The sequence below is a fragment of the Monodon monoceros genome, unplaced genomic scaffold (assembly GCF_005190385.1).
Source record: "Monodon monoceros isolate NGI ecotype Baffin Bay Population unplaced genomic scaffold, NGI_Narwhal_1 Super_Scaffold_14, whole genome shotgun sequence".
Lineage (NCBI taxonomy): Eukaryota > Metazoa > Chordata > Mammalia > Artiodactyla > Monodontidae > Monodon > Monodon monoceros.
Window position 1 is genome coordinate 67,083,510 of NW_021703770.1, and position 14,221 is coordinate 67,097,730.

Genomic DNA, 14,221 nt, shown 5'->3' on the forward strand with positions numbered 1-14,221 from the left:
GTCAATACCATTTTGAAGGCTGATTATTCACTTTATTTACATAGACATTCTAAGTTCCCTGGAGCAAAGTGGAGAATGCAATGGAGCAAAGTGCAAAATGGAGCAAATCCATTCTGGTTTTTTTTGGCTGTTACTCTCTTGGGATCATTCTGCCACTGCTTTCCCACTCAAGAAAGTATATCAATATAAATATGTGACAATTACATCATAGATACTACCTGGAATTCATTTTATTTTTTAAAGGCCTATTATTGAAAACTAAAATGCTTTACTATTACTATTAAGTTACTTGTGACATACCTTACAACTATTAAAACTGTCCACTGTCCATAAGAGAGCTAATTTCATATTTTGCCTTTTGAAATGACTCTCACATAATTAAATAAAAATGACAAGAGAATCAAATAAAGGCTGCATTTAAGTTAATAATTAAGACATAGATTTACTGTTTTCAGTAAAACTTGAACTTAAAAACAAAAAACAACTATGTCAGCATTATTTAAAGAAAACAAAGACTTGAAACACATTTGATATTAAGTATATTCCACTGTATTCAAAACTGGAAATATATGTGTCAACCATTTACTAATTTAGTTGAACATATTCTTTAACTATATTGGATAATTGTTAACCATATCTGAAAATATATTCAAAGAATGCTCACAATATTAGTATGAAGGAAATGAAGCCTGAGGGAAGCTCAAAGTCACCAACAGTGGTTTTCAAAGAAAAAAAAAAATTCTTGAAGAAATTAATAATGAGTAAGCTTCAGTAGCCATGGATATACACACACACACCTGTTTATAATTCAATCACCAAATTTATTGAAAGTAAAAGTATTCATAGTACTTCATACTGAAGTCACTGTTGAGAAAGCCCCAAAATTTAGCCATTAATGAACATACACAATCAAGATTTTTTTAACTTTAAAATTTTTTTGGAGTTATTAAAGGTTTCCCTTTATTACTTTAACCAAACACTTACTGAATGCGTACATTGTGAAAAATACTGATATAAAATATTCATTCTAAAGGAAAACCTACAGTTAAAGACACATTGCACACGGAAGTGAATATATTCCACATGAGGGAAGAATAAGGAAGCTGAGTTGAATATGGAGGTAATCAGTTTCAGTTTCAAAGTTTTAATTTAGAATGTTGACGTTGAAATCTGGACTTAGTAAGTCTTTACCTGGATGTGGGAGTGGAAAAACAGACAAGGTGGAAAATTTTCAAGTTCATTCATCATGATAAAGTGTTTGCAAAATTATACTCGTAACTTATGTTGAATATTCTTACTTCACCCTCACAAATGCTGAATTTTGCGCAAGTTACACATCAGGTTCCTAATTTGTCTATATCCATCACATGACTCAGGGATCAGCAAACTAAAGAGCCAAAAGGCAAATATTTTAAGCTCTGCAAAAGCCCAATACGGCATCTGGTTGCAGTCACATATTCATCTTCTTTTAAAAACCCTTTAGAAAGCTGCTAGCTCAAGGGTTTCCTCAAAGAAAACAAGTTTTGGTCCCTGGGTCAGTCTGTCAACCCGGTTTTAATTGATTATCTAATATATACTGATTCCTATTTAAAAAACAAAAAGCCCCCCCAAGCTATATTATTAGATTAAATGGGTAACAAATTTTCACCAATTCTGCCACTTCTGGGGCTGGAGCAGGTCCACACCCTTTTGTTGTGGGGCCTTTTATTAAATATCTTTTCAATTATTTTTTAAATCATGGGTTTTACTACTTCACCCCTAAACTACTAATTCTGTCAAAACGGTAAGTTTAAATTACTTTAAAATGTACTCCATTAATCACAAGGGCCTTGTCAAACAGTCAGCTCAAGCTAATGAGCAGAGATGCACTGCTGTCCCTACCTGACTACAGAGCTATCCACAGTGCTTCTATGCTACCAACCTAGAAATCCTTGAGTACATTGGATAAATGGCCTGCTTTCTCCTGTTTATCAAACAATGCTATTTATTTCCTAATTCTTTCAGTAGTTTTAGCTGAATGAGATGTTTTTTCCTCAGCTTTACGAAAGTAACTTAAGCAGTCTCCTTCCAAAAGGCAAGGGTTTTGGTTTGGGTTCTAGCAAGAACAAAGCTGTAGGAAACTACTAAGGTTTAAAAGTAAGATATGGTCAACACATTTTGTATTAGCAGAGCTTCAATTATAATTGGAAATACTTTTAAACGTTTTGCTAAATGTAAGATAGATTTTTAATTGCTAGCTAAGTGGAATGAAGGGGAACAAAATTTCCACCTACTGATGATGGAAAGCAGAAACTCAAAACTTTCTTTCACCTTTTACTTCAAACCTGGTACAACGAGGTACAATCAATTTAACAGTTTATGTCCAAATAATCACTTTAAAATAGTTTATTCATAATTCTGAAATTGGTCAGTAATAGTGAAATTTTACTTTGTTGTTTAAAGATATATAACCTTTAAGAAAGTGATATGAAATGTTTGGCACTTCCCTCTTACTCAAAAGACTAATTGAAAAGGGGAAAATAACAATATGTACACATAAAAAATGATATATAATAATCAATGGATATAATTAAACATACTTGTAAAGTAACAGATCCACAAACCCTTTACCTAGAGCATAAACTTAGAAACGCAACCTGAAGGTGGATGTGAAGCCACGAGGTAACTAAATTCTAATCCCAACCCAGTACTTATCAGCTGTGTGAAGCCAATATCAAGTTACTTAAAACTTGAGTTTTCTCGAATATTAAAAAGAAATAAAGATAATGTACCTAGGACACACTAAATATTCAATCAACAGTAGTTATTCCCTACTTTTGCAGTTTCTATGTCAGTGATCATCAGATCATTTAATTTCTCTAACCCTGCTTCTTCGTCGGTAAAATGCTCTAATCAATTACATATCTTTAAAAATCTAGTTGTTAACTGCAAAGTGCTATACTGAAGTATAGGAGTTAATCTTGTTTTAATTTGAAAACTAAAATATAGAAAAGATGAAAAACTCTTCCTTTGAATTTCAAAATCATTTATAATTATCATTTCTTAGCCTTGTGAGTCAGGTCAATTGTTTTTCTATTATCTCAAAGAAAACCTGAATAATACTAAGAAATAATTCATGATTACTGTTCTGACCTGAGGACACTATAATACAACTCAATTATAACTGAGTCTTTCAGTTATAGTAACTTAATACCTATTTTTACTTCATAAATATCCAAACTTCGAAGAACATTGTACAATGTCCTAGAAGTTCAATAAAAAACGGTTGAGGTATTATTCACCAAAAACAGCACATCTGCATAGAAAAATGGAAACTGTTTTCCATTAAGAACCTGAGGTACTTCAAACCCCAGAACTAACTACTAGATTAACAAAAAGTTAAGTGAAATTTAATATACTTTTAATGTTTATGTACATTTTCTTCTGTTATTTAAAAAATATTATTGTACTTCTCAAAAAGTAAAATACATGCATATTTAATCACATAGACGTCATAAGAAAAAATGTATCATACATTATACTCAATTAATCTGAATATTTCATCAAGCATACTTCTTCATTCCCTAATTCTAGCAGTTAACCTAATCTACTTATTCAATAAATGCTTAATGAATGCCTACTACATGCCAGATACAGTGCCAGTCTACCTAGAATCAACCTAGAATCCTTGAGTACATTGGATGACCTAGAAAATAAGATAAAGGACATGGTCTCTGACCTGGAACGCTTCACAGGCCTAGTAGGGAAGACATTTACCGTGCAATTTGATAGGTATTGTTACAGAAATAAGAACAAAGCAAAACAAAAACTCTAGTACAAAGAGGAGGGGGCAAGTAACTGGAAAATCAGAAGACTTCATGAAGTGACAGACATGAGAGTCTGTGTGTGTACATCATATATATAAATGGAAAGCTTGAGATCATGAAAGAAAATATTCAGAAAATACTTATATTTTCAGAAAATAAGAAGTCCTATTCCCTAAATAAGTTACATGGATAAAGTTGACCAAAGATGAGGCAGGGAGGGAAGTGGAGCCCTTTTAAGGGCTCTCATATAGTGAATATATCCACTGTGGTGAAGCTTTGGTAAGTCTTTAACATGACGACGGCAACAGGCTTGGACTTTAAGAGGACTGCTGAGTGGCAATATGGAATTACCAGTTAAGAAATCATTCCAACAGCAGAGATAATGAAAACCTTACCTAAGGGCAGTAATAACACGGACAGAAAAAATCTGTTACTGTCTTAGTTCTCTATACCTCTTCTCTGATAAGCACGGCTAGGAATTTATTCCCCCATATATACAGGCAGACCAATTCAAACTTCATTTTTTTCAATTTATTCTTCAAATGTATATGCACAAATTACACAGCATCTTGAACAGTACCAATTAAACCTGAATTTTTAATCAACTTGATCGTCAGATTATTCCGAGAAACTACAGAGAACTAATTTTAAGTCCTGAAGGACATACATTTACTTTTAAAATTACTATGAAAATTATTCCCTGAGAACTTGAGCATAAGAAAATAGAATATGCTGCCACAGAAGTAAAAGGCCAACAACCTGTTTTTAAAGCATCCCTGGGTTTGATGTGATTTAGATCTAAGCATATAAAACAAACATTAAAAACTTTTCTAGACTAAAGAATATCATTTTTATTATTTATATTATTAAAATCAGAAGAAGGGATTTAATTTTAAAGACATCCTGTATATTTAGTTGAAAAATTTTTGAATTAGCCAATTATTTCAGCTAGGTCAGTACAAGAAACAAATACTTGCATAACTTTACATCTGAAAATAATTACTTTAGATATTTCACCAATAAATCCACTTTTCAATAGTGTACTTTAAAAGGTCAATTTGTAAAAATTTTTCTATTTTAGCTAAGTAACTACGATAAATTTAAATTCTGTACAGCTTACCTTTAAGATTTCAGATAATTTTCAATTCTGCTCTCCAATATACCCAGTTTTCAATATTCTATAGTGTTAGTATTCTTTAAAAGGTAAATATGTATCCTGGTTAGACAATTATTTTTAGTTATTACAGAAAGATAATTGCTGAAAACCTATTCATCAGCACTGGCAAGGAGAGGAAGTAAAATATAGCCGTACTGGTATTAAACTTTAAGACTTCTCTTTAAAGAGCACATTACATTGATTCTAACATCAGTAAGTGATTTAATTAATATAAAGTATAAGACCTTCCATTTAAACATCACATTAAAACAAACCTTTTATAGATGTTTTTGCCCCAACATAAGGAAACTTTTATGATTCAATTTAAAAACCGGGTTCACTAAGGTAAATGCCCTTATAGTCTTAAAAAATAATGACTTTCCAACACTTTATGTGAAATCTTATGCAGAATTCCAACATATAAAAACACATGAAAAGCAAAGCACAGCTCTGGCTGCTGCACGGGTAGGATCCAGGTTACCCTCCCCAGGTCTCCCCTAGGCAGACCTGAAGCATCTCTGTGGAATGCCAAAAAACCAATCTTCTAAGCCCCTGTGACAAATAAATTATGAAACATCTGTTACCAAATAAAACGAGAAGATTCTCACAGGTAGAAATTCTCAAACATTTATAATCCATTAAAATTTCTTGAAAATAGAGTTTGAACAAGTCAGTCAGAGAATATTCATACCATACCCTTGTCTTAAAAAATCATTTTACATTAAAATACAAAAAGTATAAAATCAAGTAGCAAAAAACAATTATGTAAACCAAATAAATTTCCCAAAATTATCTGATCATGGAGATCTTTTTAGGAGAATATCTACTACACCTCATTATATCAGAATTTCTCAAAAAAAGTTGGAAACACTGCCATAAGGATGTTAACTGAGATTACTGTATGGGACCAAATAGAACAGAATATATTTTTTTTAAAACTTGCACTACACTTCACAACAAATGATCTTGCCCTATTTTCCAGTGATATATTCTTTCACAACCTTTAGGTGGAAAGTAAATTTGTTATTGAGATCATAAAGGTAGATTACATAAGAATGAAATGAACTTTTTCATTTTTTTTAAAGTAGCTAAACTTTCATAGATTTTTATCACCCATTTTTATTTTTTCTTATTTATTTATTCCCTCCCAACATACGCTAGGGATGTAGATCAACAGATAGAAGGGGGTGGTTAAAGAGAAATAAATGTAGATCAGGTTGAACATAACCATGGCTCTCCAAAGTCCTAAAAATAACTGTACATTCCACAAATTGGAAACTACTTTTTTTTCAAATTTTCTCTGCAACTGCAAAGTTCTGTAACAATATTTGGTTCCTTATTCTTTTATAAGCTAAAAAAATCTAGGTTAAGATTTCAAGGTACATTTTTCATATGTCTTTTTATAAGCAAAACAACAAAGCAGTTTCATTCCAGAATGTTCTCTCTGAAGAAACTGGTTAATAATGAAAGTTTTTTTTTAAATTTATTTCTAGTAGTGACATTTTTATTAACAAACAGAAAGAGATGCAGAATTGGTATACAGAGACTAAGAAATACCATTCTTTTGGTCAACGTTTAAATATAAATTATTCCTATATACAAAATCATAAGATTTGTGAAAGATTCAAACACAGAAGAACCTCAAAAGCGACCAGTTATTTGATTTGATGAAATTCTCCATGCCTACAATATATAAGCAAGTGTGTTTATAATATCTTTAATTCTATTTCCTACGCTACCAGGTTACATACCAGGTTATATTAGAACTTTAATTATACTAACCAAAAATTTCAGGCACGAACTAGTCTTCTCCCACAAACTTCTAGCTAATTAAACCTTATCATCTGCTTTAGCTATGAAGACATGGCAGCAGCATTAAAAGATTAAATTCAACAGTCAAAAAAAATCTAACTACAATATATACAAATGTTCATCTTCATATCCCTGTATTTCATAATCTAGTTTCAGCCATCTCCAATTTCCAAAGAACCCTCTTGTGCCAAAAGCCTGCAGCTGCTATTCACTATTATGTAGGCACACTGGGTTAATTCATGTTAGGGTTCGCCTCATTCAACTAAAATACCTACTTTAAAAAATCAATTAATACTAACGTAAGTTTAATTTCCTTAATATGTGACTGTCACACTTACCTGATTTGTCTGGCTACTCAAGTATGGCTCAAAATCATCATCATTTACAGCATCTTTTTGATGAATCGAACCGTTTTGTACTGAAACTAAAAAATATGTTTGTATTAGATGTATTGTAATTATCTTTATGAAACTCACAAAATAACCTAATATTTTCAATATTTTTCAAATCAAATCGGAAACTTATCCTGCGTTCTTTGTTCTTTTCATTTAAAAACCCCCTTTAGGATTAACTTAATTTTGGATATAAATATTTATGTGCCACCAAAAACTTACAAATCTTGTATATATAGGCCCAAGATTACATAAATACAAAGTATATATACACTTCTCATTACTAAAAACATAACGTAAATATCCCAATTTCAACACTGTAGTAAGCAGTTAAATTGAAATGTTGGAAGGGTTTGCTAATGCTATGTTTCAATCTAAAATAACCACTTTAAGCAGTGTTATTGACAAGATAGATTTCTGAACGTTCTCTACCTTTGTTAAATCACTTTACTACTCCGTCCAATAAAGGTAAACAAATAACCTTGTTTGGTAACCGACGTTAAAATAAATATCTTAAGTGTCTCCAAAGAAAGTGGCTAAAATTCACTTGAAGCAATATCACAATAAATAAATATTATCATAAAAAAATCTAAATAAAAAGGGCCTTTACTCTAAACAAAAAACCATGAAGACTTTCACAAGAAAGTATAAATAAAACTAAGACACTAAAGATAACCATGATTACTCTTGCAACATACGAGAAAACCAGTCAGAGTGATTTATAATGCCATATTTGTTCAGAGATCACTTCCATAAATGCTCTATATCAAGCTGTTGTTCTGGACACTGTCTCAGTGCTTTTGAGCACAGACTCAAGGTAAAAAGATCCTGGGTTTGAATCCCAAGTCCAACACGGAGAAGTTGGGGGAATCTCTAGTTAGTAACTTAACCTGTCTAACTCTGACTACTTCTCTATTCAAGGAGGTTATTAATAGTACCTACCTCATCTCATCTGAGTATTCAATGACAGTATTTAATAATCCTGGATATTATTACCACATAAAATATTACAAGATCCAAACAGGACTAAAAATTACTTTAGGACCACATAAACAAGCTTATGACTAATCGACTAATCTCTTGGAAACAAAAAAAAGCCCCTCAATACCTGAAGATTTGTTGCTTAAAAATACAGTATTTTTAAATACAATACTTAAATATAAAATATTATAAATTAAGGTTAGGAGCAATGGATTTACGTTGTGTGTTCTTCTATAATATCGTAACATCTTTATTTTCCCTAATCATTCCAGTGAGTTCAGAGACATAAATGAAATATACAAGTTGACAGAGTCATGGGAGCAAAAATAGGTAAAATCCCTTAGTTCTTTGCCACCCACTGAGTAGCAATGATCATTCAAAAAAATACTACTCTGTGAAGTCTTCAAAGTAGACCTCTCATGATTCTACACTGCCCCTCAGAGACTACAAAAGAAACCTCAAGGTCACCGTGATCCTGGCTCCACTGAGGTGGCTTAACTGCATTTGATAAGGAATGCATCAATGCCAGAGTTGAGCTAAATGTGCTCCCCAGAATTTAAATATGTAACAGCCACTAGAAACAAAATTAAAGCGGAGGGTACCTTAGGTTATTTCAGGTGGGCTAATCATTTCAGCCCAAGAGATTCTAACATATCTGTTCTCCTTTACCACTCCTCTATCAAGGATAGTTATGCCTGGTCTATTACCTCCTGAAAAAGAATTCTTCGCTACGTGCCTGGACTGGTACATATTTGTCACTGTTACGTACGTATTTAACAGTATCTGAAACAGCTACCCATTTCAAAATTACAACTATTATCTCTTGTATTCGTTAGATTATCAGAAGTTTAGTCCACACTGCTAGAACAGTAAAAAAGTACCTACTTAAAATTTATCCAAATATATATTATACTGATCTTCTTACTCATCTGCTCTGTTCCGTCTTTTCTTCTAATTCTAAGAGGCTGAGACTAAGAAAATAATCTCATACACTAAGTAAATAGTCTATAGTCATTTATAATGATGCATTAAAATGTCTAAGTCCTAAAAGATCATTCAAGGACTATGTCAATCTAAGGAAAAAATGTTTTATTTTGTTTTAAATATTTCACGCATACTGATAAGCAATTTGCATCAAATTAGAATCTGAATAAGAAGCTAGCCCTAGAGTTTCAGAAGCATACCTTTCTTAAAGATATTCATTTGTCTTAAAGACTTCAGGTTTTGAACATTACTTAATGACAATCTAACGTCTTGGAGACTGAAAGCCATTAAATAGTAATGAAATCCAAGCTAGTCCCATAGTCTGTACAAGTTCTTCAGGGAAAAAAGAACAGATGACTTACATGATTCTTCGCCTGTTTCCTCTGCTCTATGAAGCAGAGTCAAATCAAGATAGAACATGGGCCTTAGGAGCCAGGTGATTCTTTGCTCTGGTCCTGACTACATCAAGTTAGGAAAGTCAACAGATCTGTGCATCATGTTTTCCCACCTACAAAAACAGCGACAATACCATATACCCTCTATCTCCTTACAGGAATGTTTTGAGGATTAATAAAATGAAGCCTAAAATAACAGTAAAGTGCTTTGCAGTCATTTCCCGAGGGGTTAGGGGTAGGGTGGAGAGAGGATACAAAAGATATTGCCAAAATACAAGGCATTTTCCACTACTTTTCTGAAACACTAAAAGATAGCCAAATTCAGCCTAATTCTTTTAAATTGCAGTACCAAACAATGACTATGTCCCTCTGTTGGGAGGGGCAGGTGAGGAGAGGAGGGAAAAGATAAATTCCTTTCCATATATTTGCCTATTTATAAACTTAAGGGATAGGAGGAAGCAGGCAGCAAGGCCTGAGGCTACTAGAAGCATGGGATCTGACACTTTTATCTGTGGTGCCTGCAGGGAAAGGAATGGTACTTTTATTCCAGCAAGCAAAAATTCCACTTGTTAAATAAATAAAAGTGATATGAAGTCAGTTTTAAATTATGGGCAAATAGGTACATAACTATCCTTAAATTTCTACTATCCTTCAGTACTACCCTGGCCAAGGATAAAAGAGTTCTAATATTTAACACAGGGACAATCTATTAAAAAGAATTCAAACTTATAAACAAGTAAACCTAGAAGTATACTTAATACTACAAAAGCATTTTTGCCTTACAAAGAGATTGATATAGAATTCCTTTTAAATTTTTGCTCCTTTAGTGTATTTAAGGACATACAGAAAAATACTTAGTAGAAAATCAAAGACACTGAAGCCAGGTGTTGGGCTAATGCTGTCAACTGAAGACTATTAAGAAAGGAAATACACAGTCCCTGAAATCATATTAAGTCAACTAAAAAGGATTATGCTTTCCCTCAGGGACATGCATTTTTCATGAGGTTGATAAGTTCTGAATTCAAGTTTAATACTCATATTCTTAGAACACCGGGACTGTAGTTCAAGAAAAATAACTTTGCTTTCTGCTTCATAAAAGTAAACAGAAAAATTATAAAACAATTTTACTAGCTTGAAAACCAAGTCAACTAAGGCAGAGTAGTTTTTCTTAAACACACATATAGCTACTTGTATCAGTTCACTGGAACTGCTGCCTTTTCCTTGTAATTCTCAGAGGCATAAAAATACAAGTAATGTGTATGTGTATTTGTACACTTGTAGTATCTACCAATTTAAAGCAGCTTAAATGATTACCAATACTTTTAGGCCAATAGAATTTTTCCCTCCTGCCAGGTCTTAGACAATAGTCTTCCTGCACCTTAACAATAAATAGATGAGGTGAGGCAGCAATTATCATGGCTACTGGAGCAATGGACTATTTTAACTACAACCCTGGTAACATACAATAGGATTTATGGCTAGAATTGTTACTTTTATTTTACAGAGAGAGGGGAAATTCTGACCGAAAGGTACAATGTGTTCAAGATCACTTGGCAAGTCAGCAGTATGAGAACACAGGTCTCCTAGGAATCCTACTCCATTGTTCTAGCCATGGATGAAATTATGAACTGAAGAGTATGGGGGAAAGCAAGAAAAATTTCTTGGAATAAACAACTATCCAAATAAATACTTTGTATGTGTGTCTAAATACATCTAACAGAGGTGATACAAATGGATTAAAAAAATTTTACTAACCAATAAATATTTATTTGTAGTTGATACACAATTTTGTTTATAGAAAATTTATATCTCTGATATCAAAGATGTCATGAGGACATACCTAAGTGAAATAACTGTCATAAATCAAACTTACAGTAGTACAGTAATGGCTTACAATGCTGTAGATGCTCTATTTTGTTTTGTCAAACAAGTTAAGTACTTCATAGAACTTGCACTTACCTTAAAGCAGGTAACACAAAACACTTAGCATTTCAAATAGCCTTGCAAAGTGCCACCTCCCCACAGATCTAGGATAAAATAATTTATGCTAGGCAATAATGACCACAGATTGCACATATGTCCAAGTCTATATACTTCCTAATGGGCAGACTAACAAAAGAAGAAATTAATGGATCATTCTTTTTAGATTTACAAATAAATTTTTTAAAACTCACTTAAAATAAACCAACAATATCAAATTCTGAGCTTTGTGCTTATACCACAGAAGATAATTCTAAAATTAAATTCTAAAATTTAAAATTGCTGTTTATATACATCTTTAATCAAAATAAAGCAATGAATTTGTTACAGTGTCATATAACTAGTATGTAAAAATTCTCAAAAAAATTGTACTACAACTCAAAAGAAAATTAAGCTGTGCATACAGAACCCATTCTTTTCAAATGTGCAATAGCTAATAAAAACCCTAAGAACGTAAGGAGCACCAATAAAAGACATTAAACTTTACATCTAAAAGGCGACTGTAGATCTTACTTTGTAGGCAATACTTCACTACAGAAATAAGAAACACGAGGCATAATTCTATTTAGTCTAATTTCAAGCCCTATTACAAAATGTAATAAATACATAGTTCACTGTAATGTTATTTAATTGGCACCGTCCCAAGAAAGCAGTTATTGTTCTACCCTTACTAATGTCACATGATTAACGTCATGTTTCAGTCAGCTGACTGTATGGTTCCATATTAATAAACACAAATCACACTAATTTTTTAAAAATGCTTGACTTTCAGCAGTACTTTTTTTTTTCTTTTAGCTAAAGAGTAAATCATATAATCCTGGAAGGAACCTCACAAATTATTTCCTTCCCAATCCTTTCTAAAGTACCATATTGAGTCAAACCTTGTAAGACTACAGAGCAAGATGACATGCCTGTTCCGTTCTGATCTCTAACTGGCTACTGCCTCAATGGGACCGACTTCAACAGAACCAGTGACTAGCGGTACAATTTCCACTACTGGAACACAGAATTCTATGTGGGCTGCGCGTTCCAACGTAAACCAGACAGGAAGAAAATGTCCACTTATCTACATACACTGGGAGAATCTGTGGCAGAAGTCACATAATACAGACTGTAAAATTAAAGAAATGTCACTACATTCATAACAATACCTCCTTAAGTGAAATATAAGCTAATAAAACGGTTCCTCGTATCACTTTGGTTTCTATAAAGACCTACTAAGGACCTACCAAACTTTCGGACAGCATTTGGCTACCTTAGCCGAGACGAACTGTTTCTCTAATCCTACATTTCAAAAAAACAAAAACAAAACAAAACAAAAACAAAATATCAAAACCAAAAAGGCCTTCACATAGTTTAAAAGTAACATCAAACCAACAATGAGAAATAAAGGTAAAAAAATATCCGAACTCACCTTTATTTCCTTGCCCTTTAGGTCTCTGTGTAGCAAGATGAAAGATGTGGTAATAAGGAAAAATTAAAAAAAAAAAAAAAAAGGAAGAGAGGAAAAGCGTGTTAATCAGAGACGTTATCCGAGACAAGTTATTTTAAACAATCCGCGTAGGAGTGAAACCCACCACATCCTCCATCGCCACCGACCGCCCACCCATGCCGGGGCTTAGCCCTCCGACCCGCCACTCGGAAGCCGTCTCCCAGCGCTCGCCCGGGGTCAGCCCCACTTCTGCCGCCCTCAGGACGCGTCCGAAGGCCCTGGAGCGCAGTCCTGCCTCCACCCTCCGCGGCCCCCGCGGCCGCCCGCCTGGACCGCAGGCTCCGCGGCCCGGGCGCACGCCCCGGCTTGGGCGGCGGGACCGCAACCAGTCGTGCCCGGGGCACCGTTACGAGCCCGGCGGCGGCGGCGACGGGGAGGAGCCGGAGCCCCACGCGAGGGTGGAGCTCCGGGGCTCGGGCCTTCGCCGAGCCTGCGGCCTCTGCTCCCTCACCTGATCCACGCTAGTGGCTGACATTCTTCACCGCAACCCGAGAGCTGCTGCTGCTACCGCCGCCGCCGCCGCCGCCGCCTGGGCCTCTCCCCGTGCACTCACAGCAGTTGGCTGCCGCCCTCGGCCGAGAGACTCTTCCAGCCGCCGCCGCTCGCTAAGAAGCCAGAAAGAGGGCCTCGCGCTCGGGAGTCGGTGGAAGGGGCCCGTCTCTTCCGCTTGCACACTCTCCTCCCCTCTCTCTCTCCCCTTCTCGGGTCCACAATGGCGGACAGGCTCCCTAGTCTCACTTCCGCTCTGAGCCTCCCTGACCTTCCGCTCTCCACTCTGACGTCCGCGCTCACCTCGCTCTTCCTCCCCCACCCTCCCGCCACAGGCCTTGGCTCCGCCTCCGCACCCTCACGTGATCTGAGACGGGCCCGAGGCGGCCGACCGCTCGGCGCATGCGTCGCGTACGGAGCGCGGTTGTGCGGCTGCGAGCGCTGGCTTTCTGGGGCGACTCGGTGCCTTTCTTCTGTCGCGCTCGGAGGTGGCAGGGCGCGCGTTGGAGGGCGGCGGCGGCAGCAGCGGGGAGCTGGGCAGGAGCCGGAGTCTTGTCTCATTCTGGGCGGGAAGTGGGCGTGGGCGGCAGGCGGGCGCTGCCCGGGATTGTAGAGCCCGGCCGGCGGCGCCCTGCCGGCGACGGGGTGAACGTTGGTGGGTAGGAACTCCGCGGCGGTAGCCGCGGCCGCCCCTAGGTGATCGAACCGGGGCGGCCAGGCCTCCACCGCGGCCG

The 14,221-nt window shown here is 35.8% G+C and overlaps 1 protein-coding gene across 4 annotated transcripts in view; it reads right to left on the reverse strand.

Annotated features, from left to right (window-relative positions):
- The window catches only part of YTHDF3 (YTH N6-methyladenosine RNA binding protein 3), a 33,401-nt gene extending 19,599 nt beyond the window's left edge, over positions 1-13,802 (reverse strand). Inside the window, exons 1-4 of one of the 4 annotated variants that reach the window (XM_029222784.1) lie at positions 13,450-13,802; positions 12,921-12,945; positions 9,494-9,639; positions 7,113-7,198 (exon numbers count right to left, since the gene is read on the reverse strand). In XM_029222784.1, coding sequence (XP_029078617.1) covers positions 7,113-7,198; positions 9,494-9,551 — 144 coding nt within the window. In that variant the 5' untranslated portion in view covers positions 9,552-9,639; positions 12,921-12,945; positions 13,450-13,802. Of the gene's footprint in view, positions 1-7,112; positions 7,199-9,493; positions 9,640-11,485; positions 11,554-12,920 lie in introns of those variants that run through there. The other 3 variants (XM_029222785.1, XM_029222786.1, XM_029222787.1) reach the window with 3 other exon arrangements.
- Between the last annotated feature and the right edge of the window lie 419 nt (positions 13,803-14,221).